The sequence below is a fragment of the Symphalangus syndactylus genome, chromosome 22 (assembly GCF_028878055.3).
Source record: "Symphalangus syndactylus isolate Jambi chromosome 22, NHGRI_mSymSyn1-v2.1_pri, whole genome shotgun sequence".
Lineage (NCBI taxonomy): Eukaryota > Metazoa > Chordata > Mammalia > Primates > Hylobatidae > Symphalangus > Symphalangus syndactylus.
Genome location: NC_072444.2, coordinates 43,733,720 through 43,758,811, shown reverse-complemented (window position 1 = coordinate 43,758,811; position 25,092 = coordinate 43,733,720). Strand labels below are relative to the sequence as shown.

The 25,092-nt window shown below is 37.1% G+C and overlaps 1 protein-coding gene across 1 annotated transcript in view; it reads right to left on the bottom strand.

Moving 5' to 3' along the window:
- MAP3K2 (mitogen-activated protein kinase kinase kinase 2) overlaps positions 1 to 25,092 on the bottom strand; it is a 101,830-nt gene that overhangs the window by 33,751 nt on the left and 42,987 nt on the right. Inside the window, exons 2-5 of the mRNA XM_055262109.2 lie at positions 11,722 to 11,790; positions 7,545 to 7,663; positions 6,349 to 6,389; positions 4,476 to 4,575 (exon numbers count right to left, since the gene is read on the bottom strand). Coding sequence (XP_055118084.1) covers positions 4,476 to 4,575; positions 6,349 to 6,389; positions 7,545 to 7,663; positions 11,722 to 11,725 — 264 coding nt within the window. The 5' untranslated portion in view covers positions 11,726 to 11,790. The remainder of the gene's footprint in view (positions 1 to 4,475; positions 4,576 to 6,348; positions 6,390 to 7,544; positions 7,664 to 11,721; positions 11,791 to 25,092) is intronic.

Here is a 25,092-nt window from a genome sequence, read left to right as displayed (position 1 = left end):
GGATTTATATGAATTCCATCAGACAATCTGCTTGCACTTACTTACTCTGTTCTTAAAATATATTCCCAATTTCTGTTTGTAGCTAATTTTGTATTACTGTTAAGTGACCGACTAACTGGGCTCTTTTCGCTCTATGAGAATTTTCTTCTAATAAAATACAATTATTAACTGTTTGGTATCAGAGAACAAGCCTGATCTACTCATCTACTTAAACACATTTCTGTTTCCCACCAATTATGAAACATATTGGTATATCTTGCTTCTATCTTCAATAGTCTACTACTTTTCAAGCACTGGAAAACATTTTAAAGCAATGATAATGACTGTTCCGCCAATTTTTCATTTGAGGGGAAAATCTGAATACTTACTTTTACTATTCATTTATAACTGGATTGTTTACTTCTCCAAAATACTGCTACTTTTGGGGGGAAACACTAAGTCAAATGACAGAAAAAAATATGAACATAAATGATTCTGCTCTTCTTCAGTTTGCTGCTGTAAAATGTGAACATCCTGGAGGAGTGCCTGGTGCAGCAGCTTAGGCACTGCCTACAGACCTAATGTGATCCTGCCTGTGTTCTAAGGTTACCTATTACAAACTGTAAAATGAGGACTAAGAGTCATGAACAAGTCCCAGGTTATCTACATTACACTAAATAAATCAGATAATGTTTTCTTGCTTGGTGAATTCATTTCAGTCTCATTCATGAAATCTGTCACCCTCTGGCTTATTTTTGATAAATCAGTTGTTTGTTGATATAAATCCTTTCTAGAAAGGAAACTTAAAATTGAGTTCGAGAACCATTAAATAGAACTGAAATCTGAAAGAACTGAATTATCTTCCCGAATTTACATAGCGAAGTATGAAGACAGCCATTAAAAGGTTCTCTAGACCGGACGCAGTGGCTCATGCCTGTGATCTCAGCACTTTGGGAGGCTGAGGTATGCGGGTCGCTTGAGCCCAGGAGTTCGAGACCAGCCTGGGCAACATGGTGAAACCACATCTCTATAAATACAAAAATTAACAAGGTATGGTAGTGCATGCCTGCAGTCCCAGCTACTCAGGAGGCTGACGGGGGGAGAGGATTAATTGAGCCAGGGAGGTCAAGGCTGCAGTGAGCCATGACTGTGCCTCTGTACTACAGCCTGGGTGACAGTGGGAGATGATGTTTCAAAAAAAAAAAAAAAAAAAATTTCCTGCTTTACTCATCTAAAATGGAAGTGATCTTAGAAAATCCTTTCTTGGCTTGAACACCTCCACATCCAACCGCCATGACACACACACACACACTCACCCTGAACTCCTCCACACCCAACCCTCATAACACACACACACACACACACACTCCTTATTAAAGAGAAGCCAGACTAACAAATCCAAACAACCACAGCTTATATTTCCAGCTTAAATTTCCTTAACATTTCAATTCCAGCCAACTAGAAGTTTAGAGAGTAATAGTTCATTTTGAACAGAGGAATTAATATTACACTAGAAAAAAATATTTATAGAAGTGGAATAACATGCAGTATAAATGAATTTTTTGCCTGACCACATGTCCACAAAACTAGTAAGACTTTCTTTAGTACCCCCAGTGTCCAAGATCATGCATTTGGTTTGGGACAATATGTCAAGATATGAAACAGGATACAGTTCACTCACAGAATCTCAGGTTTGCAAGAAATCTTTTTTTTTTTTAAGTGTATTTACTTATTTATTTTTTTTAATGCTTTTTTTTTTACCTTTTTTTATTAAACTTTAGGTTTTAGGGTACACGTGCACAATGTGCAGGTTTGTTACATATGTATCCATGTGCCATGTTGGTTTGCTGCACCCATTAACTCGTCATTTAGCATTAGGTATATCTCCTAATGCTGTCCCTCCCCACTCCCCCCACCCCACAACAGTCCCCGGAGTGTGATGTTCCCCTTCCTGTGTCCATGAGTTCTCATTGTTCAATTCCCACCTATGAGTGAGAACATGCGGTGTTTGGTTTTTTGTCCTCGCGATAGTTTACTGAGAATGATGGTTTCCAGTTTCATCCATGTCCCTACAAAGGACGTGAACTCATCATTTTTTATGGCTGCATAGTATTCCATGGTGTATATGTGCCACATTTTCTTAATCCAGTCTATCGTTGTTAGACATTTGGGTTGGTTCCAAGTCTTTGCTATTGTAAATAGTGCCGCAATAAACATACGTGTGCATGTGTCTTTATAGCAGCATGATTTTGCAAGAAATCTTAAATGTAATCTTATCCTAATGCCACCCCTACCACATTCCTGCCAAGAGGCCACCAAAATATAATGGTAGAACCACTCACAGAAATGCTTCAGAAAGCATGACAAAAATAAACTAAAAATGGAGCGGTTTTCCAATTTTTAGAAAATGGGAAAAGGTTCTTAAAAATACAGATCAGTCCAGGCGCGGTGGCTCATACCTGTAATCCCAGCACTTTGGGAGGCCAAGGCAGCTGGATCAACTGAGCTCAGGAGTTTGAGACCAGTCTGGACAACATGGTGAAACCCCGCCTCTACCAAAAATACAAAAATTATCCAGGAGCAGTGGTGCCCGCCTGTGGTCCCAGCTACTCAGGAGGCTGAGGTGGGAGGATCGCTTGAGCCCTGGGAGGCAAAGGTTGCAGTGAGGTAAGATCGGGCCACTGCATTCCAAGCTGGTGACAGAGTGAAACCTCGTCTCACACAAAAAACAAAAACAAGAACAAAAACAAAAACCAGTTAGCTTGATGTCAATCCTCAACAAAACCCCAGAAAAAAATTACATAGCAAACTGGGAGAAGTCATTAAAAACAAAAAAAAAACAGCAATTCTTAGGAGGTGACATAGGTATAATATGGACAAATCGTGTCATGCTAACCTCATTTTTCTTGATAGACCTACTAGGCTGGTAGATAAAGACAATATTGTAGTATTAATGTATCTTGGCATTTGAAAGTTTTCCATAATACAATTTTAGAAAAAAGATATGTCTAGGTTCCCCTATAATCATCCTATGGGATAATAATTCAAGTTCAAGACATTTTTTAAAAATTTATTCTTTTTTGTTCAGACAGCTCTGTCACACAGGCTGGAGTGCAGTGGTGCAACTGTAGCTCACCGTACCCTCAAATTCCTGGGCTCAAGCTATCCTCCCACCTTAAATCCCCCTGCCTCAGCCTCCCGAATAGCTGGGACTATAGGTGTATGCCATCACACTCAGATAATTTTACTTTTTTATAGAGATGGAGTCTTGCTATGTTGCCCAGGCAAGTCTTGAACTCCCAGCCTCAGGTGATCCTCCTGCCTTGGCCTTCCCCCAAGTGCTGGGATTATAGGCATGAGCCACTGTGCTCCACCTGTTATTCTTCATCACAATATTTTATACATTTTTTTTTTTTTGAGACAGAGTCTCACTCTGTCACCATGCTGGAGTGCAGTGACGCAGTATCAGCTCATTGCAACCTCTGCCTCCTGGGTTCAAGCGATTCTCCTGCCTCAGCCTCCCAGGTAGCTGGGACTACAGGTGCGCATCACCACGCCCAGCTAATTTTTGTATTTTTAGTAGAGACGGGGTTTTACCATGTTGGCCAGGATGGTCTCGATCTCTTGACCTCGTGATCCGCCCACCTCGGCCTCCCAAAGTACTGGCATTACAGACTTGAGCATGAGCAACCGTGTCTGGCCTACTTTATGCATTTCTTTCAAAGGACTTCGTATATTCAAACAACTCATTTATTAATGGTTTGCTTGTACCACAAGTCTATAAGGTCTACTCCATGAGGTGCTGCAACTTATAAATTATAGCATTATGCCTGAAAAATTAATACTTTCTGAATATAAAAAACAAATTCACCTAATTACTAACCCAATTATTAACTAAATTGTCCTATAAATTTTAAGATCACAAGATCCTGATATCTCATAGAATCTCAAGAACTAAAAGAAACTTCAGAGATCACTAAATCCAATCCTAAGTTTACAGAACATTAAAAAGGGGTTTCTCCACAACGCAGAGCTCCTCACTGCTAGAGCAAGCCCTTCAGATCATACGTACTGATACCCAAACATAATAATCTAATTGAGCCCTAACCAACACTAAAATAATCCTTTAACTCAAATGTTTAACCACCAAAGCTGTCATCTGTAGCCAAGTGTAGAGTATGAGAGGAAAAGACAGTTCATCAATAAAGTACACAGAATAAAAACAAAACCATAAATAAGCAGCAAAATTCCAGGTAATACATGTATTTTCCCCTATAATACACCCTCATTCAATTATTTGCATAGCAGCACCCTCTATTATTTTCCACAATTAAATAAATCCATTTTCGTCAGTTAAAATTTACTTGTTTTATTCTTCTGACATACCATATATTTATCAATCCCTAAATAAAAACATGAGTCTTAAAAGCAGTCGCTTAAACGAACACATTACTTTTGAAGATAAGATCTACTAAAGTTAAACTGTACATGTTTACCTCGTTATTGGTATAATGTAGATCCATAGACTGTCCAAAGGCAATTTTAGCTTTAGATCTCAGATCTTCCAGTTTAACTGGTCTGGGGAACTGAAGGATTCTATATAAACATAATTTTAAGATTTTATTTTCTTAGGCAAAGTTAAATAATAAACTTGCAAAAGTTACCTCCTTTTAGAGTGATACAAAATTAACTAAAAAGTATGTAAATATTCTCTTTACTTAAACACTACAACGGCACATTTTTTATCACAGGCACAAATTTTCAACACAAAGTTCAAAAACTCTAAAGTCTGTTTTATCCTAATACAAATTTTAAAAAGGAAATTCTCAAAATTTTCTGCAGTTTTTAATTTGCACTGAAACTACCATACGAATGTTAAAGAGCAATGCAAAATGTTTATTGAGGAAAGTGATTAAACTTAACTACGTGACATCTGTATGACAGAATGAAATGAAACTGTTGAAAAGAATAAAGTTGTTCTCCAGGGATTCAAATTTTGATTTCTGTATCCTTATCAACTCAACATTTTTGGGTACATGTATCATGTAGGCATACTTCCAAAATAATATTTCTACAAGATTAAAATTCTAGTGTTTTCCATTTCCCAAAGGATTGGCCTGTGCTGCCCCTAGAGAGCATGCACCTAAAGCTTGAAGACCACCAATACCACACTATAAGCCCCATAAGGAAAGAGATTATGTCTGCTTCGCTCCCTTTATTCCTTCAGGGCCTAGCATATACTAAGTACTCAACAAATAATGCTGAATGAATGAAAAAATTGGGAAAATATCCAAAAAAGAATCTTAAACAGGAAAACAGATTGGACAGTTCCATGGTTTATCTGATATATTCCAGTTTTAAACATTTCTATGCAGAATATGCTTATATGATTTGTGAGCCACTTTAAAATCCTTAAAACTGTTAGGCTTTTCACTACATTAATTTCATGAGACACTAATAGCAGAAACGAAATTCCATCATCAGGCTGGGAGCGGTGGCTCACGCCTGTAATCCCAGCACTTTGGGAGGCCGGGGCGGGTGGATCATCTGAGGTCAGGAGATCGAGACCAGCCTGGCCAACATGGTGAAACCCTATCTCGACTAAAAAATACAAAAATTAGCCGGGCATGGTGGCAGTTGCCTGTAATCCCAGCTGCTCGGGAGGCTGAGGCAGGAGAATCGCTTGAACCCGGGAGGTTGACGTTGCAGTGAGCCAAAATCACGCCATTGCACTCCAGCCTGGGTGACAGAGTAGGACTCCATCTCAAAAAAAAAAAAAAAAAAATTCCATCGGCCTTAACTCCTATTAGGTCTTGTTAGCAATTTTGTTGTCAACTACCACCCTATCATTTGTGCACTGAGATACAGATACCAAGTAGAAGACTAGGTTTACATCTCTGCTAAATAATTTGCAGCCACTAGTCCAATTCACTTTCCTCAACATTACTAATGACATACATGTCATAAAACTGAGATCTCTTGAGAATAATCAGAATTGTGAATGTCAAGCTCACGTATATAAATGCTATATAGCATCCGGAGGGATGAAACAATTATAAGGAAAAATATATTTAATTTCCCCCAAGTAAAAATAAAAGGAAGTGACAATATGTAAAGGCTGTATTAAACAGTGATCTTATTTATCTCTGAAAATTGCAAAGACATTAATCATTTCTAATGTTTAGGCTGAATTTTGACATATTTTATCTATCTTAAGTCTAAGCACATTACACATTCCCAAGGACTACTCTATTCTCAATTTGTAAACCATGAAACTTCATTCAAATCTGAAAAGAACCTTTCAATAGCTTAATTAGAATACACATTTGATTAGATCAATTAGTTAACATGTAATGTTTCCTTCCTTACCTTTTTTCTCCTCTATGTTCAAATTTGACTCGGACATCATTCTGTAATGAAATGACAAATCAGTCTTTCAGAGATTAGACAAATCATTCAGAGATTAGATAAAATTTCTACAATTTCTAAATGATTTTGTTTTTTAGCCATTCATTTAAAATAGACCAGACAAGGAGGGAAGTTTGAATTTCTGTACCAGCTCCAAACAATTGATAGTGTCTGCTAAAAGCTGAGAATTATGTTGCTGAATCTGGGCTCAACAGGAAAGAACACCAAGATCTATTAGTGAAGGTACCAGGAGTATGAGACATTTGCTAATCCTGTTATGGGAAATACAGAATATTATATTTTTATGTGTCATGCTGAGTATCCCAAACTAATTTCATCTATCAGAATCAAAAACATCCTCATTTCTAAAAATCCAGAGTAGACTATTTGAAGAACAAAACAAAACAAAAAACAATTTGCTTAAGTGCTTGAAAAATGGATGAAATGTCAGCTTTGGAGAACAGTTACCACATTAAATGAAATGCTACCTTATTTTTTCTGGGAAGGGGTCAACCTTGGCTGCAGAATGCTACCATTCTTTATGAACACACACTTTAAAAAATTTTTTTTAACTTTTAAATTCAGGGGTACATGAGCAGTTTTCTTATACAGGTAAACTCACGTCACGGGGAGTTGCTTGTAGATTATTTAGTCACTCAGGTATTAAGCCTAGTACCCATTAGTTATTTTTCCTGATCCTCTCCCTCCTCCTGCTCTCCACCCTCTGGCAGGCCCAGTGTCTATTGCTCCCCTCTATGTCTCCATGTGTTCTCATTATTTACCTTCCACTTATAACTGAGAACATGTGGTATTTGGTTTTCTGTTCCTGCATTAGTTTGCTAAGGATAATGGCCTCCAGTTCCATCCATGTTCCTGAAAGGACATGATTTTGTTCTTTATTATGGCCGCATACAATTCCATGGTGTATATGTACCACATTTTCTTTATCCAGTCTACCACTGATAGGCATTGAAGTTGATTCTACGTCTTTGCTATTGTTAATAGATGAACACACACTCTTATAGGAAAATGTATAACAAACACTAACAAAATTCTTGATTTGAAGTGTAAAAGCTAAACACATTAAACAAGTCCTCCATAAGATTAGGATATTAAAGGAAAGTAATTCATAAAAAAATACTTATTAAAATAAATACCTGTTTTTTTGGTGATGAAGATTTTGCTTTTCTGGTTTCCTGCAAGGATAATGCTGGTCGACTGGCCTTATGAAGGACAGCCAAATCCTGCATGATTGAGTTCAAAGCTTGCTGATCATCTAGGTAGTTTTGAAATAACACATACACAGAATTGTAATTGTGACATATATATCATCATGTATAGACATCAAACACAAAATTTATAATAAAATTTAATGTAGAGAATGTATTAATGCAAAAATGCATCTAGAACATTTTTAATGCCTACACTTTTGGTAAAATAAAATTGCACTAGACTCTATCTCTAGCATCAGTCCACACATGAGACACTGATGGACAAGATGAAGTCATTCTGATTCTTCCAATGATTTAATATCCTAGAATAAGGTCAAAACTGCCCTGTCATAACAAATTCTTTTCTAGGACTCCTAAACAAAACATCAAGGTATCTAAAATGTTTAAAAAAGTAGGGAAAAAAATAAACAACTTTGTATAAATGTCATTACTTAGCATTTATATTCAAAGTACAGACTTAATTTTGGAAGTTTTTTTTTTTTCTTTCATCAATACTTAAGAGTCAGAAACAAAGAAAAGCTTCACCTGTGGATACTGGCCTACTGTATTTGGAAATGCTCTTTCAAGCTTCTTCACCATAAGGTTTGACAAGACTAAAACAGACTATTTAAAGATCTTGGCCAGGAACAATGTAAGAAAATTCCTTTCCTTAGAAAAAGTACCAAGTCCACAAAACTGAGAGAAAGGATCATGAACTTTGAGACTCTTCTAAATATACCAAAGATTTCCTTGTGAGACTAAAAGCATGTACCCGCCAGTAATGCCAATTATAAGCTCTCTGGAAGACATCAGGGACAACTTACTTAATTTATTTTCACTAGTAAATCAATTCTACTAATGATAATCACAAATGGTAAATAAAGTAATCAAGAGACTTTACACTTTACATTTTAAAATGTAACCATTTTGGTGAGCAGTAACTTATGTTCTTGGAGTAGTAAAAATTAAAACATGCCATATCCTGTATGGGAAATCACTAAAAATATTCCGACAATTCAATAGCCCTAATAGTCTCTCAAACACCCAAACAGCTGACTTCTCTAATTTACTAATTTTTAATAACATTTAATATAGTCTATTTTGTAGTGAAATTATTTGCATATTAAAATTTAAAGTAATGGTTGCAATGGTTTATTAGTTTATTAATTTATTAATATTTCCAGGTTAAGAAAAAATTTTATAATCCTTCACCAAGTATTTTTTATAAAATAAAGTTTTATCATAATGTTAGTTTAGCCAAATAGGTAACCAAGCCACAGTCAGGTACGATATAATCACAACAGATGTACCCATCAACAAGCTCACAATGATCTCAACTGGAATAAAAGCATTTGATGTGACCTTCTTTAAGAAGGTAAATCCTCGGCCAGGCGCAATGGCTCAAGCCTGTAATCCCAACACTTTGGGAGGCCGAGGGGGGCAGATCACAAGGTCAGGAGTTCAAGACCAGTCTGGCCAATATGGTGAAACCCCGTCTCTACTAAAAATACAAAAATTAGCTGGGTACGGTGGCAGGTGCCTGTAGTCCCAGCTACTTGGGAGGCAAAGGCAGGAGAATCACTTGAACCCAGGAGGCAGAGGTTGCAGTGAGCCAAGATCGCACCACTGCACTCCAGGCTGACCAACAGAGCATGAATCTGACTCCCAAAAGAAAAAAAAAAAAAAAGTAAATCCTTAATTCTATACTAGGGATAGATGAACTCTAATTCTTTTTTTATTTTTTTGTAGAGATGGGGTCTCACCATGTTGCCCAGGCTGGTCTTGAGCTCCTGGGCTCAGTGATCCTCCCACCTTGGCCTCCCAAAGTGGGAACTTAAATCTATCTATGTTGTTCTAATTTTTATTAGAAGAAACCTAAACATTTGAATTTAAACAATTTTATATGCTTAATATTACAATGTCAAAATAAATGCCTTGGGGGAGGGCCTTTGGCTAAAATTATCACATTTATATATACTTCCTTCTTTTTGGGGGGGGGGGGCAGGGGGCAAGGGGAGATGGATTCTCGCTCTGTTGCCCAGGCTGGAGTGTAGCGGCGCGATCTCGGCTCACTGCAAGCTCCACCTCCCAGGTTCACGCCATTCTCTTGCCTCAGCCTCCCGAGTAGCTGGGACTACAGGCACCCACCACCTCGCCTGGCTAATTTTTTGTATTTTTAGTAGAGATGGGGTTTTACCAAGTTAGCCAGGTTGGTCTCGATCTCCTGGCCTCATGATCTGCCCACCTCGGCCTCCCAAAGTGCTGGGATTACAGGTGTGAGCCACTGCACCCGGCCTACTTATTTATTAAGAAAAATGAGAACGGAAAAAAAAATAAGTACGGTTTTCTGTTATATATGTAAAAAAGGGTGGGACCAGTTGAACAGAAGTTCCCATATTCGGAAGGTGACATACAAAACAAAGGGCAATTTAATTGATTTCCTTCCTTGGCGGGCTTGAAGAATTACTACTGGGCACTTATTTATCCATAAGTACACCTATGTACTTATGGGTAAGTACAATAGGTTTCTTTTTTTTGATACAGAGTCTTGCTCTGTCGCCCAGGCTGGAGTGCAGTGGCGTGATCTCGGCTCACTGCAAGCTCTGCCTCCTGGGTTCACACCATTCTCCTGCCTCAGCCTCCCGAGTAGCTGGGACTACAGGCTCACACCACCATGCCTGGCTAATTTTTTTGTATTTTTAGTAGAGACGGGGTTTCACTCTGTTACCAGGATGGTCTCAATCTCCTGACCTCGTGATCTGCCCAACTCGGCCTCCCAAAGTGCTGGGATTACAGGCATGAGCCACCACGCCTAGCCCAATGGGTTTCTGACACATGTTGGAAGGACATTCAATTGAGCACAAAACCAAAAAATGTTTGGAAAATAATTTTTTCAAAAATCTTTTATCAGAAATGTTGAATTAAATACCTTATATGCTTATTTGTGATATTTGAAAAATAATTACAGAAGAACATCCTCAATAAAAAATTCAAACATCTGTCATGGTGTTCTACGACTACCTTTGTATATGTTTTTAAGCAATGAATGTTGCCCTACTATAGAGCAGTATTATCTGAGGCTGACAAAAACAAATCTGATCGATACATAGAGTACAAGTGACAGCAGCCAAAATGAAAAGTTGAAAAGAGTTCGGTAAAAAAGCACATCCAATATGGAGCTGAAAGTAAGGCTGACTAGAGTGGAGAATTGGGGCTACAAGGGGGCACTGCTACTCATGACTACAGAAGAGGAAGTGGAAGAAAAATTTTTAAAGTAGGGAGGTGAAGTCTAAGCTTTACATACTTGCTACAATGACACACAGTGAAAGTGTCCTAGCCCCCACTTTCATCAGATGGGCAAACATAAGTTCTTCATGAGGGTGTGTGTGTGCGTGTGTGTGTGTGTGTGTGTGTGTGTGTGTATGTATTTGTTTTGTTAAGCAAGAAGTAGAAAATGTATGATAAAGGCAAACTCTGGCAAGCAAATGTCAGAATTAAATCCCAAGATCAGTCTAAGTTTCAAAATTTAGCATCCAACTACTCAGTACCATTTTTCTTGATTTAGGATAGGGTGGGCCATTCATGACTCCATTTCCTTCTAGTGTCTTCCTGTCTAATCCCTGCCTCATGCTGGAACTCTTAACACAAAGGAGAAAAGGAAAAAACAAAAAGGAGGTAAAGAGGAAAACAAAATGATATGTAAACTGAACATACACAATCCATTCCCATACTTTAGTGTCTTTAAACATTATACCACAATATACGACCAAGAGTTGTATAACATACCCTCCCTGAGCACCAATGATTTGCTGCTCTATGAATGATAAAAGAAATCTTATATTTCTCTCTTGCCATCAGACTTTAAGCAAATCACAACACATCTTAACAGCTTATTTTGAATGTCCCTACTGTGTTATGCATAAAATGATCATTCTAAAACTACAGCAACACAAAAAGTACTTTAATTAAAAGTCTGTTAAGTAAATATAAAACATTTCATAAATCTGCTATATCATAAAATTTATTTATAAAAAGGTTTATAATAACACATAATAGAGAAAGTTTTTTCACTTCCATTCTATCCTTTAATTATAGCTGAAAAACGCCTTTAGTTTGAACTCACCCATTATGGCAAATAGCTCAACAATTTGAAAATTAGGAAAATGGTTCTCCCATCAGCATTCTTTATGGCCTGAGAAGATAAAACAGATTAACATATTAATAAAAAGAAACATAAAAGGAGCCAGGAAAAGAAAAAAAAGGTCAGTATAAATATTACTAATGAAAAATATACAATATGAATACTTTACACATTTTGCTAGGGGGAGGTGTTTTATATTGAAGGTTGATCATGTGGGCACCCCCTTGCCTAACACATACCAAAATTCCAGACTCCCAGAAGAAAAGCAGGTATTCAGCATAAACCATAGTGTTTGTACAAACCATTATCAGTTGGAGGCAGGAACCCTCCTGAAATCCAAGTTCTCAGGTGTCAGCCAAAGGCTGACTCCTAAGCAGGCCTTCCAAAAATAAGCAATCAGGCCCGCTACATTAACTCTTTTTCTATACAAGCAGCAATAGGAAACTAATATGTTGGTTTAAAAAAAAAACTGCATAAAGCAATAATTATAACTGTGTTGCTGGGTATACAATATATAATAATATAATTCACATAATATTAACAGCACACAGGAAAGGGAAAGGATAGAGTTACATAAAAGAAAGGTGTTTATGACCAAGTGCAGTGGCTCATGCCATAATCCCAGCACTTTGGCAGGCCTAGGCAGGCGGATTGCTTGAGCCCAGGAGTTCGAGACCAGCCTGTCCAACACGGCGAAACCCCATCTATACAAAAAAATACAAAAATTAGCCGGGTGCAGTAGTGCATGCCTGTAGTTCCCAGCTACTTGGGAGGCTTGAGGTGGGAGGATCACTTGAGTCTGGGAGGTTGAGGTTGCAGTGAGCTGTGGCACTCCAGTCTGGGCGACACAGCGAGACTGTCTAGGAAAAAAAAAAAAAAAGTGTTTGTATGCCATTGCAATTAAGCTGATATTAACTCAAACTATGTTATTACAAGATGTTAACTGTAATCCCCAGGTCAACTAGAAAATAAGATGAAAAATATGAGTGCCAACATGACACTATGAATGGAAAATTCCACAAACCTGACCTCATGTGATATGTCACAGTCAAAAGGCACATGCACAACTCACAGTTTATTCAGCATCCCCCAGGAGAAGATCCTACCAGCCCCTTCCACTGCAATATATCTTTTCCATGCATGCCCAAATTCCCCCATGCAAGAGGCCTACAAGGGTAATAAAATAGAAACTTTGTTTCAGACACAAAATTATTTAAAATACTGTTGGCTAGTACAGTGGCTCACACTTATAATACTAGCAATTTGTGGGGGCCAAGGTGGGAGGATCACGTGAGCCCAGGAGTTTGAGACCAGCCTGGGCAACATAGGGAAACTCCCATTTCTACCAAAAAAAAAAAAAAGATTTAAAAAAGAAAATGCCAGGTGTGGTGGTGCATGCCTGTAGTCCCAGCTAACTGGAAGGCTAAAGTGGGAAGACTGCTTGAGCCAGGGAGGTCAAGGCTGCAGTGCACTATGATTGTACTCCAGCCTGTGTGATAGAGCGAGGCCCTGTCTTGAAAACAATTTAAAAATTGTATAAAATTACCTTTAGCTATATGAATAAGATGTATACGAAACATAAAAGAATCTCATGTTTAGACTTGGGTCCCATTCCCAAGATACCTCACTATGTATATGCAAATATTACAAAACATGAAAAAATCCAAAAAACTTCTGGTCCGAAACATTTTGACCGGAATACATTGCCTACAACAGACACACTTTTTTTTTTTTTTTTTTTTGGCAGGGTCTTGCTCTCTTTCCCACACTGAGGTGCACTGGCATGATCACAGCTCACTGCAGCCCTGATCTGCCAGGCTCAAGCAATCCTCCCACCTCAGCACCCCCGAGTAGATGGGACTACAGGTACATGCTATCACACCCAGCTGATTTTTAGTAAAAGATTTTGTACAGATTACCCAGGCTGGTCTCAAGCTCCTGGGCTAAAGTGATCCTCCCAGTTTGGCCTCCCTAAGTGCTGTGACTACGAACCACAACACCTGGTCCACATTTTAAATTCAAAGACAAAATAGGTTGACAGTAAAAGGATAGAAAAAGATACACTATGCAAACAGTAGTCAAAACAGACCTGCAGTGGCAACACCACTATCAGGCAAAACAGATTATGACACAAAAATTGTTGTGACAAACAGCATTTTACAATGAAAGATAGCCAATACATCAAAAAGATATAGCAATTATAAACTTATATGTACCTAACAACAGAGTCACAAAATACGCAACGCAAAAAAAGTATAAAATTCAAGGAAGAAACACATAATTCAAAAATAAAAGTTGGAGATTTCAATGTCCTGCATTCAATAACGGATAAAATAAGTAGACAGAAAACCAATGAGGAAATACAAGACTTGTACAACACTATAAACTACTAGGCTTAACAAACACCTACAGAATAATCAACCTCAAAACAGCAGAATATACATTCTTCTCAAATACATATAGAACATTTCCAAAACAGACCAAATATTAGGTAATAAAACAAATCTCAGTAACTACATGGATTGAAATCACACAAAGTGTGTTCCCTGACAAAAATGCAATAAAATTAGAAATTGGCAACATAAGGATATCTGGAAAATTCACAAATATGTGAAAATTAAAAAACATACTCAAAAATAATCAGTGGGTCACTAGAAGGCATAAGGAAAATTAGAAAATACTTTGAGATAAACAAAAATGAAAACACATCAAAACAAAATTTATTGGATGCATCTAAAGATAAAATTTATAACTGTAAATATTTACATTGACAAACAAGAAGGATGTCAAATCAATAACCTAACCTTTGACCTTAAAATACTAGAAGATGAGGAATAATTTAAATCTGAAACAAGCTAAAGGAATAGGGAGTAGAAAATAAAAATATCACTGAAATTTAAAAAAATCAATAAAACAAAAATTGGCCCTTTGAAAAGATCAAGAAAACTAACAAACTTTTAGCTAGACTAATCAAAAAAAGAAGAGGGAAAACACAGATAACTAAATTCAAGAATTAAAAAGGGAGCATTACACCAACCTTTCAGAAATAAAAAGGATAAGAGAATACTGTTAACAACTATACATCAACAAATTAATGACTTAAACGACATAGACAAATTCCTAAAAAGAAACTACCCAAATTGACTCATCAAGAAGAAATTAAGAATTTGAACAGACCTATAAAAAGTAAAAAGACTAAATTAGAAAAGAAAAATTTCTCACAAATAAAAGCCCTGGACCAGATCACTTCAAACACTTACAGAATTTACAAAAACTGTTCAAAAAAAAAAAAAAAATAGAAGGAACACTTCCCAATTCATTGTGAAGCCAGTATTACTCCAATAACAAAACCAGACAAAGCCATCACAAGATGAGAAAACTAAAGATCAATATCTCATCAATATAGATGCAAAAATCCTCAATAAAATACTGGCAAACCTAACCTAGAACATTAAAAAACAAATTATATACCATGCACATTTGGGATATATCCAACAAAATCAAGGTTGGTTCAGCACATAAAATCCAATCAATGTAAAAAACCACATTAACAAAACAAATAACAAAAACCAGCCAGGCACAGTGGCTCATGCCTGTAATCCCAGCACTTTGGGAGGCTGAGGCACGCAGATCACCTGAGGTCAGGAGTTCGAAACCAGCCTGGCCAACATGGTGAAACCCTGGCCTCTACTAAAAATACAAAAATTAGCCAGGCATGGTGATGGGCACCTATAATCCCAGCTACCTGGGAGGCTGAGGCAGGAGAATCCCTTGAACCCGGGAGGCAGAGGTTGGCAGCGAGCAGAGCTCATGCTGCACTATAGTCTAGCCTGTGCGACAGAGTGAGACTCTGTCTCAAGGAAAAAAAGAAAAAAAAAAAAAGAACAAAAACCAAATCATCTCAAAACATACAGAAAACGTGCCAAAATTCAACACCCTTTTACACTCAAAAGATAACAAACAGAAGAGGACATAATCAAGTTGATTATGGTGAAAAACTTCATGGTGAAAAACAGGACACATTCCCAGTAAGGCCAGGAACAATACAGGGATGTCCACTCTTGCCACACATCTATTTAATATTGTACTAGAGGTTCTAGTCAGAAGATGAGGCAAGAAAATGAAATAAACGGAATTCAGATTGGATAAGAAGTAAAACTATACCCATTTGCAAGTGACATAATCTTAGATACAGGAAATCGTAAGAAATTAACAAAAACAGTATTAGAACCAATAAACACGTTCAGCACAGATGCAGGATACAACGTCAACATTCAAAAATCAATTATATTTCTATACATTAGCAATAAACATTCTGGAAATAAAATTAAGAAATCAATTTCATTTATAATAGCACCAAAAAAATAAAGTACTTAGGAACATATTTAACAACAACAAAAAAATGCAGCTTGCACCCTAAAAACTACAAAACACTGTTGAAAGAAATTAAAGTAGACCTAAATATACAGAAAGACATCCCATATTCATGAATGGGAAAACAATATTTTTAAGATATCAATACTCCCAAAGTTATCTACAGATTCAATGAACTCTCTATCAAAATTCCAATGGCCTCTTTTAGCAGAAATGGAAAAGCTGATCCTTAAATTCATATGAAACTGAAATAGGCCCTGAATAGCCACAACAATACTGAAAAAGAAAAATAAAGATGCTCAATATCATCTGTCATCAGGGAAATGCCAATAAAAATCAAAATGACATACTACCTCACATCCAGTAGGATGGCTATAATCAAAAAGACAGACAATGACAGGTGGTAATGAAGATGTGAAGAAATACGAGCCACTGTTTCCGCTTCTATTGTATATACCCAAGAGAACCGAAAGCATACAACCACACAAAACCCTGTACATTCAATGCAGCACTATTCATAAGAATACAAATGTCCATCAACTGATGAAGAGATAAACATGTCCTATATCCATATGATGAAATATTATTGACCATGTGTGGTGGCTTACAGATTACATCTGTAATCCCAGCACTTTGGGAAGCTGAGGTGGTTGGATCACTTGAGGTCAGGAGTTTGAGACCAGTCTGGCCAACGTGGTGAAACCCTATCTCTACTAAAAATACAAAAATTAGCCGGGCGTGGTGGCAGCAGCCTGTAATCCCAGCTACTCAGGAGGCTGAGGCAGGAGAATCGCTTGAACATGGGAGGCAGATGTTGCAGTGAGCCCAGATCACGCCACTACACTCCAGCCTGGACAACAGAGTGAGACTCCATCTCCAATAAATAAATAAATAAATAAATAAATAAATAAATAAATAAAAAAAATTCAGTCATTAAAAAGAATAAAGTACCATGCTCCAACATGGACAAATTTATGCTAAGTGGAATAAGCCAGATTTTTAAAAAGTCCCATATTCCACTTACATGAAATGTCTAGAATAGCAAATCTACAGAGACTGAAAGTAGATTAGTGATTTCCTAAAGCCAGGGTATGGGAAATGGGGAATGACTGTGAATGAGTATGAAGTATCTTTTGGGGGATGAGGAAATGTTCTGGAGTTAGGCAGTGGTGATGGTTGCACAACTTTGTGAATAAATGAAAGATTACTGAATTGTAGTATTTAAAAGGGTGAATTTCATAGTATGCAAATTATATCTGAAAAAGGAAGGAAGGGAGAAAGGAAGGAATCAAAATAGAAGTGGCAGGTTCTATGAATAACTAGAGATCATTTGCTCACCTAGAGAAGCAACTGCCTCAGCTCCAGTCAATAGCTGCTACAGAAGTTCGGGCTCAGTATTATCAGATATGCTGGTTTTCCAAAAAGCCCTAATCCAAATTTTAATGTGAGATCTCCCCAATTTCAAGTATTAGCAACTAATTCAAATTTTTACAAAAACAACCATGTTATCCTTGCATGCTGCCATTTTGTAAGCACTGACAACTTTAATTTCTTTTTAGTTATATTATTTTCAAATGCCAAGTAACAAGGAATTATCAAAGAAAAAATGTAAAAATTAGTAACAGAATATAACATAAAACATGAAAGTGTTTCTTTCTTTTTTTTTTTTTTTTTTTGAGACAAGGTCTCACTTTGTTGTCCAGGTTAGAGTGCAGTGGCATGATCACCGCCTGCGGCAGCCTCAACTTCCCCGACTCAAGCGATCCTCTTGCTGCAGCCTCTCAAGTAGCTGGGACTACAAGTACGCATCATGCCTGGCTAGTTTTTTTTTTTTTTTTTTTTGTGGATATGGCATCTCACTGTGTTGCCCAGGCTGGTCTCAAACACCGGGGCTCAAGCAATCCTCCTGCCTCGGCCTCTCAAAGTGTTGGGATTACAGGCCATCCAGCCTGGCCTCGAGAAAAGTGCTCCTTTCATCATGCCTATCAGTACCATTTCAAGAGCAACCACTATATTACCTCAGTTTTTAGGACTTTTAATCAAGACAAATATAAGACTAAATTTTAAACAGCTGAGAAGAAAACAGCTAGTCTAAACATCTTATTTTAAAATCTGAGAGCCAAAAAGATAATATAATTTATAAAGCTGGACAAAGCTAAGACTTGAATACCTGTTTCTTATTTCTGACTCAAGTAAACTTTCCATAATGCCATTATCACTCCAATTTACCTTTTGAGGAAACAGCTAGCTGGAATAGGAAATTCTCCTGCCATACATATGCACACAGAGAAAGTCACAAAGTGGTTGGGGAAGTTTTATTTAGTATATTTCTTTCAATAAAAATTTAAATTCTCAACCAAATTTTTCAGGTGGTTTTGTTTTGTTTTCTGAGACAGGGTCTTGCATGGTCACCCAGGCTGATGTGCAGTGGTACTATCACGGCTCACTGCAGCCTCAACCTCCCGGGCTTAAGCAATTCTTCCACCTCAGCCTACAGCATTTGCTACCACGCCCAGCTAATTTTCTGTAGAGATGGAGTTTTGCCATGCTGCCCTGATGTCTGCAAGTACCAATCCCCACTGTACGGCTGAGGAATCAGAGTATGACTGAGATACAGCTGATTCAGAGGAGGTAATTGCAAAATGAGCCTAAAACATCTCATTGAACCAGAAAGAAAGTACATAAAGATTATGGGGACATGTCAAAAGGCCACAGGCACAACTTGAAGGGGATTCACTAATCAAATGTGGGACAATTTGAGCATCAAAATAAAAATAATGTTGGACTACAGGCCCACTGAATAGAAAAATGAAACAATGAAGTTGGGCCCAATAGCTATAATCTCAGCTACTCAGGAGACTGAGGCAGGAGGATCACTTCAGCCCAGGAGTTTGTATCCCACCAGGGCGACATGGCAAGATCCCATCTCCTGAAACAAAAACAAAAACAAAAAAAAAAAAAAAGAAAGAAAGAAGAAAACCATGAGTCCATAAAAACAAAAACAAACAAATAAATCAACAATGGGAGGAAGAGAAAGCTTTTTCTTACAGTAGAATGTCAACTAATGAATGTAATAAAATTAGAAAGACCACCATTCAGCAATCATCAATAGAAATAATTAAGTAATAATTCAACCAAGAAAAATCAACAAATGCTAAAGCTAGTGAATGAAAAGTGTGATGAGGAATGAGTTACTTAGTTTCAACACACCATCTCCAAAAAATAATCATTTCCACTCATTTTTCAAAGGAAAGAAAAGTACCCTTTTTAGTGTAGAAACCCAGCAGACAAAAAAAAAAAAGATTTTGTCTGCTGGGTTTCTACACTAAAAAGGGTACTTTTCTTTCCTTTGAAAAATGAGTGGAAATGATTATTTCTCTACTTTGAATAAATTCCAAAGTCCTTGCCATGGCTTACTTCATATAATCTTGACTTCCCTACTTTTTTTTTTTTTCTTTTTTGAGACAGGGTCTTGCTTTTTGTCACCCAGGCTAGAGTGCAGTGGCACAATCATGGCTCACTGCAGCCGTCACCTCCTGGGCTCAAGTGATACTCCCACCTCAGCTGCCCAAGTAGCTGATACTATAGGTATGCACCACCATGCCCAGCTAATTTTTGTATTTTCTATAGAGACAGGGTTTTGCTATGTTGCCCAGGCTGATCTTGAACTTCTGGGCACAAGCAATCCACCTGCCAAGGCCTCCTTAAATGCTGGGATTATAGCCGTGAGCCACCATGCCCGGCCAACTTCCCTACTTTTCATGTTATACTCTACTACAGTAAAGGTTATACTACAGAACACTGCTACTTCCGCCAAGACTAACACAATGGATGACCCCATCCCCACCACTGTAAAAAAAAAAAAAAGAAAAAAAAGAAAAAGAAAAGAAAAAGAAGGCTATTTAAATACTGGTAAGCTAAAAACATAAATATCCATTACAGCTTCCATGGCAATGCACTCTCATGAGTCTCCATTCTTCACCCCACTTCCCACATCTCACCTGAGTCTGCTTCAGAATCCCTTCTTCCTTGCCTGGCTATTAAATGCCGGTGTAATTTGAAGTTTCATTCTTGCACTACTACTCTTTTCATTCTATTGAGTCTCTTGAGGAAACATCACCTATAAACTAACCCTCAAATCTGTATCTCCAATCTAGACAGAGCTAAGCTTCAAATTCCAAATTATATAAAACTAGTTGTTAGATATTTTAATCCTTGGCCACATGCTTAGGATGGCAAAGCAGTAAGTTAAAAAAGAGTGCATGATGACCTACCTTGAGTCTTCAGAATGATTATATGATAAAAGTAAATCCCTTATTTGGTAACCCCTTGTATTTATTACACATAGCCAAATATATTTCCTGATTTAGTGAGATACTGAGATGAGGCTCTGGAAATGACTCCCTAATTTTATCTCTTTCACATATAAGATTTCATCATGATTGTCAGACTGTCAGACTGGAAAACCTCAAAATTCACAGGACACTAGGTAGTGTACTCAGAATGGTGCGGTCTCAAAAGTAGAGAAAAATTATGCTAAACTAAATGCTGCCCTGGTTCTACCTAATGAAACTTAAGAGCAAGACGCAAAGGATCTGTTTCCAAGTAATTTAACTGTTTCGCAAAACATATAAGAATGCAAAAATGTCCAGTGCCCAACAAGGTAGAATTCATAATATATGGTATTGAATCAAAAAGTACCAAATATGAAGAGAGGCAGGAAAATGTGAGCCAGTGAACTAATAATAACAGACCCAGATATGACACAAATGATAGAATTAGTACAGTTGTCACAGCTATATTCCATACGTTCAAGCAGATAGAGGGAAGATGCTAAGTAGAGGCATGGAAGATGTTTTTTAAATGAAATTTTTACAGATAAAAAATACAATGCCTAAGATGAAAATTACACTGAATGAAATAAACAACAGTAAATCAGACATTGGAGAAAAAGATTAGTAAACCCAATAATAATGACAAAAAATAAAACCGATAAACAACTACAAAAAATGAACAGAGCATAAGCGGGCACTAAGACAAACTGAAAGGAGCCTAATATACATTCAAGTGAAGTTCCCAAATGACAGCAGGGTAAGATAGAATGTATACTTGAAGAAATGCCATAACTGTACGGAATTTGACAGAAACTATAAACCCATAGATCCAAAATTCTTTATGAACCCAAGGCACAAAAAACTTGAAAAACACTTTACCAAGGTGCATCACAAACTGCTTAAAAGACACATTATACATACAGAAATAGCCAATAGGATGACAGCAGACTTTCTCATCAGGAATAATGCAAACCAGAAGACAGAAAACATCATCATTAAAGTAAAGGTATACCTCAGATATTGCGGGTTCAGTTACAGATGATGGCAATAAGGCAAACATCATAATAAAGTGAATTTTTTTGTTTCCCAATGCATATAAAAGTTATGTTTACAATAATGTGTAGTCTATTAAGTGTGCAATGGCATTATGTCTAAAAAACAATGTACCTTAATTTAAAATTATTTATTGCTAAAAGAATGTTAAAGAACATCTGAGCCTTCAGAGTTGTAATCTTTCTGCCACTGGAGGGCCTCCATGTTAATGGCTCCTGACTGATAAGGGTGGCGGTGGTTGCTGAAGGTTGGGGTGACTAGCGCAATTTCTTAAAACAAGACAACAGTTTTATTTAGTTTGCCGTGTCAACTGACTCTTCCTTTCATGAAAAATTTTACTCTAGCATTCGATGCTGTTTGATAAAATTTTACCCACCATAGAACTTTTTTCAAAATTGGAATCAAGCCTCCCAAACCCTTCATTGACTGAGTTGCTTATTGCTGCTTTACCAGTAAGTTTATGTAACATTCTAAATCTTTTGTTGTCATTTCAACAATGTTCGCAGCATCTTCACCAGGAGTAGATTCCACCTCAAGAAGCCACTTTGTTTGCTTATCCATAAGAAGCAACTTCTCATCCATCCAAGTTTTATGAGATTGCAGCAATTCGGTCACATCTTCAGGCTCCACTTGTAATTCTAGTTCTCTTGCTATTTCCATCAAATCTGTAGCTACTTCCTCCTCTGAAGTCTTGAACCCCTTCAAAGTTGTCCATGAGGGCTTGAATGAGCTTTTTTCAAACTCCTGTTAATGTTGATTTTTTTACCTCCTCCCATGAACCAATGTTCTTAATGGCACCTAGAATGATGAATCCTTTCCAGAAGGTTTTCAATTTACTTTGTTCCAATCAATCAGAAGAATCTGATCACTGTTTATGGCAGCTATAGCCTGACAAAATGCATTTCTTTTTCTTTTTTTAGTTTCGCAGTGCATACAAAGTTATGTTTACAATATACTGTAGCCTATTAAGTGTGCAATGGCATTATGGCTAAAAAATGTATACTTCTATTTAAAAATTATTTATTGCTAAAAAAATGCTAAAAAACATGTGAGCCTGGCTTAGGCTAATTTTTTATTAGCCTAATTTTTTATTTTTATTTTTAAAGACAGTGTATCACTGCTGCTCAGGCTGGTTGCAAACTCTTGGCTTCAGGTGATCCTCCCACTTTGGCCTCCCAAAGTGTTGGGATTACAGGCATGTAATTTTTCAATTATGGTGCTGGGAAAATTGGACTATCATACGCAGAAGAATGAAACTGAATCATTATGTCTCACCATATACACAAAACAACTCCAGATGGATTAAGGACCTAAATGTAAGATGTGAAATTATCAAATTACGAAAAGAAAACCTAAAACTCTTTTGGACACTGGTCTAGGCAAAGAATTTGTGACTAAAACCTCAAAAGCACAAGCAACAAAAACAAAAATAGACGGGACTTAGTTGAACTAAAAAGCTTCTACACAAAAGAAATAATCAACAGAGTAAACAGACAACCTACAGAGTGGGAGAAAATATTTGCAAACTATACATCCAATGGGGACTAATATCCAGAATCTACAAGGAATTTAGACAACTTCACACACACAAAAATAAAATAATCATCCCATTAAAACATGGGCAAAGGACATGAACAGATATTTTCCAAAAGAAGTTTGACAAAAGAATGACAAGATCTTTAAAAAACTAGAAAAGAATGCTAAGAGAAATCAAAGACCTATAAATTGAACAAAATGCCATGTTCATGGACGAGAAGACTCAATGTTGTTACAAAATTCAATGAAATCTTAAATATCCTGGCAGGCAATACTGTGAAAACTGAAAAGCTGATTGTAAAATTTACATTGACAGTCTGGGCAACATAGCAAGAACTCATACCTACAAAAAAATTAAAATTAAAATATCAGCTGGGCATGGTGGCATGTTCCTATAGTCCCAACTACTAAGGAAGCTGAAGCAGGAGGATCGCTGAGCCCAAGAGTTTGAGGCTGCAGTGAGAGATGATCGTGCCACTGCACTCCAGCCTGGGCAAGGGAGGGTGACCTTGTGGAATACAGAAGAATAGAACAGAACAGAATAGGAAATGTGAAGGACCTAGAAATTCTAAAACAAGTTTGAGAAAGAAGAAGAGAACTTAAATTATGTAACTTCAAGACTTATTATAAAGCTATAAAATCAAGACAGTGCGTTATTGGCATACAGGTAGAGAAATAGTTAATGAAACAGATTATCTAGAAACAGACCCATATATACATGGCCAGTTAGTTTTTTTAAAGGGCTAAGGCTATTCAATGGGGAAAGGATAATCTTTTCTATACATTGTGGTACAACAGCTGGATACCTCAGCTCTCACCTCGTGACAGACAAAAACTAACTCAGAATAGATCATAAACCTACATATAAGGACTAAAACTATAAAACTTGTAGAAAAAAATTATGGTGACCTTGACTTTGGCAAAGATTTCTTTGCATTTTTTAATGGTGTCTTTTGAAGAGCAAAAGTACAGTACATATCTTAAAAGAAAAAAATGCATTGAACTTCAAAAATTAAAAATGTTTACCCTTCAAAAAACACCATTAAAAAAATAAAAACACAAGCCACAGACTAGGAGAAAAAATGTACTAAACACATACCTGACAAAATATTTATATCTAGCATATGTAAAGTACTCTTACAACCCAACAAAAAAAGACAAACAAACATAAGATTAGGACACACACTTCACCAAAAAGACATTAAGAATGGCAAATAAAGCCATGCTCAATAAGATAAGATGCTCAATATCATTAGTCATCATGGAAATGCAAATCAAAACTACAAGATTACAAAAGACTAGCCATCCAAAGTGTTGGTAAGGATACCGTGCAACTAAAATGCTCATGCACTACTGTTGAGAATGTCAAATGGTACAACCGCTTTGGAAAACAGTGGCAGTTTCTTACAAAACTAAACATACTCTTACCATATGAACCAGTAATCATATTTTATATTTACCCAAATGAGTCAAAAACTTACATCTATACAAAAAGCTATGCATGAATTTTATTAGCAGCTTTATTCATAATTGCCAAAACTTGGAAGCACGGTGTTCATAAGGAAGTGAGCAGATAAAGTGTGGCGTATCCATATGATGGAATATTAAGAACTATCAAGTCACAGAAAAGTCATGAAGGAATCTTTAATGCTTATTACTAAGTGAAAGAAGCCAATCTGAGGCTGGGCACAGTAGCTGACACCTGTAATCTCAGCATTTTGGGAGGCCGAGGCAGGCAGATCACCTGAGGTCAGGAGTTTGAAACCAGCCTGGCCAATATGGCAAAACCAGTCTCTACTAAAAATACAAAAATGAGCCAGGCATGGTGGTGCATGCTTGTAGTCCCAGCTACTTGACTGGCTGAGGCAGGAGAATCGCTTGAACCTGGGAGGCAGAGGTTGCAGTGAGCCAAGATTCCACCACTGCACTCCAGCCTGTCTCCAAAAAAATAAAAAATAAAAATAAAAAAGGCTAGATACTATTGACTCCAACTACGTAACGCTTCAGAAACGGCAAAACTATGGAGACAGTAAAAAGATCAGAGGCTGCCAGGCAT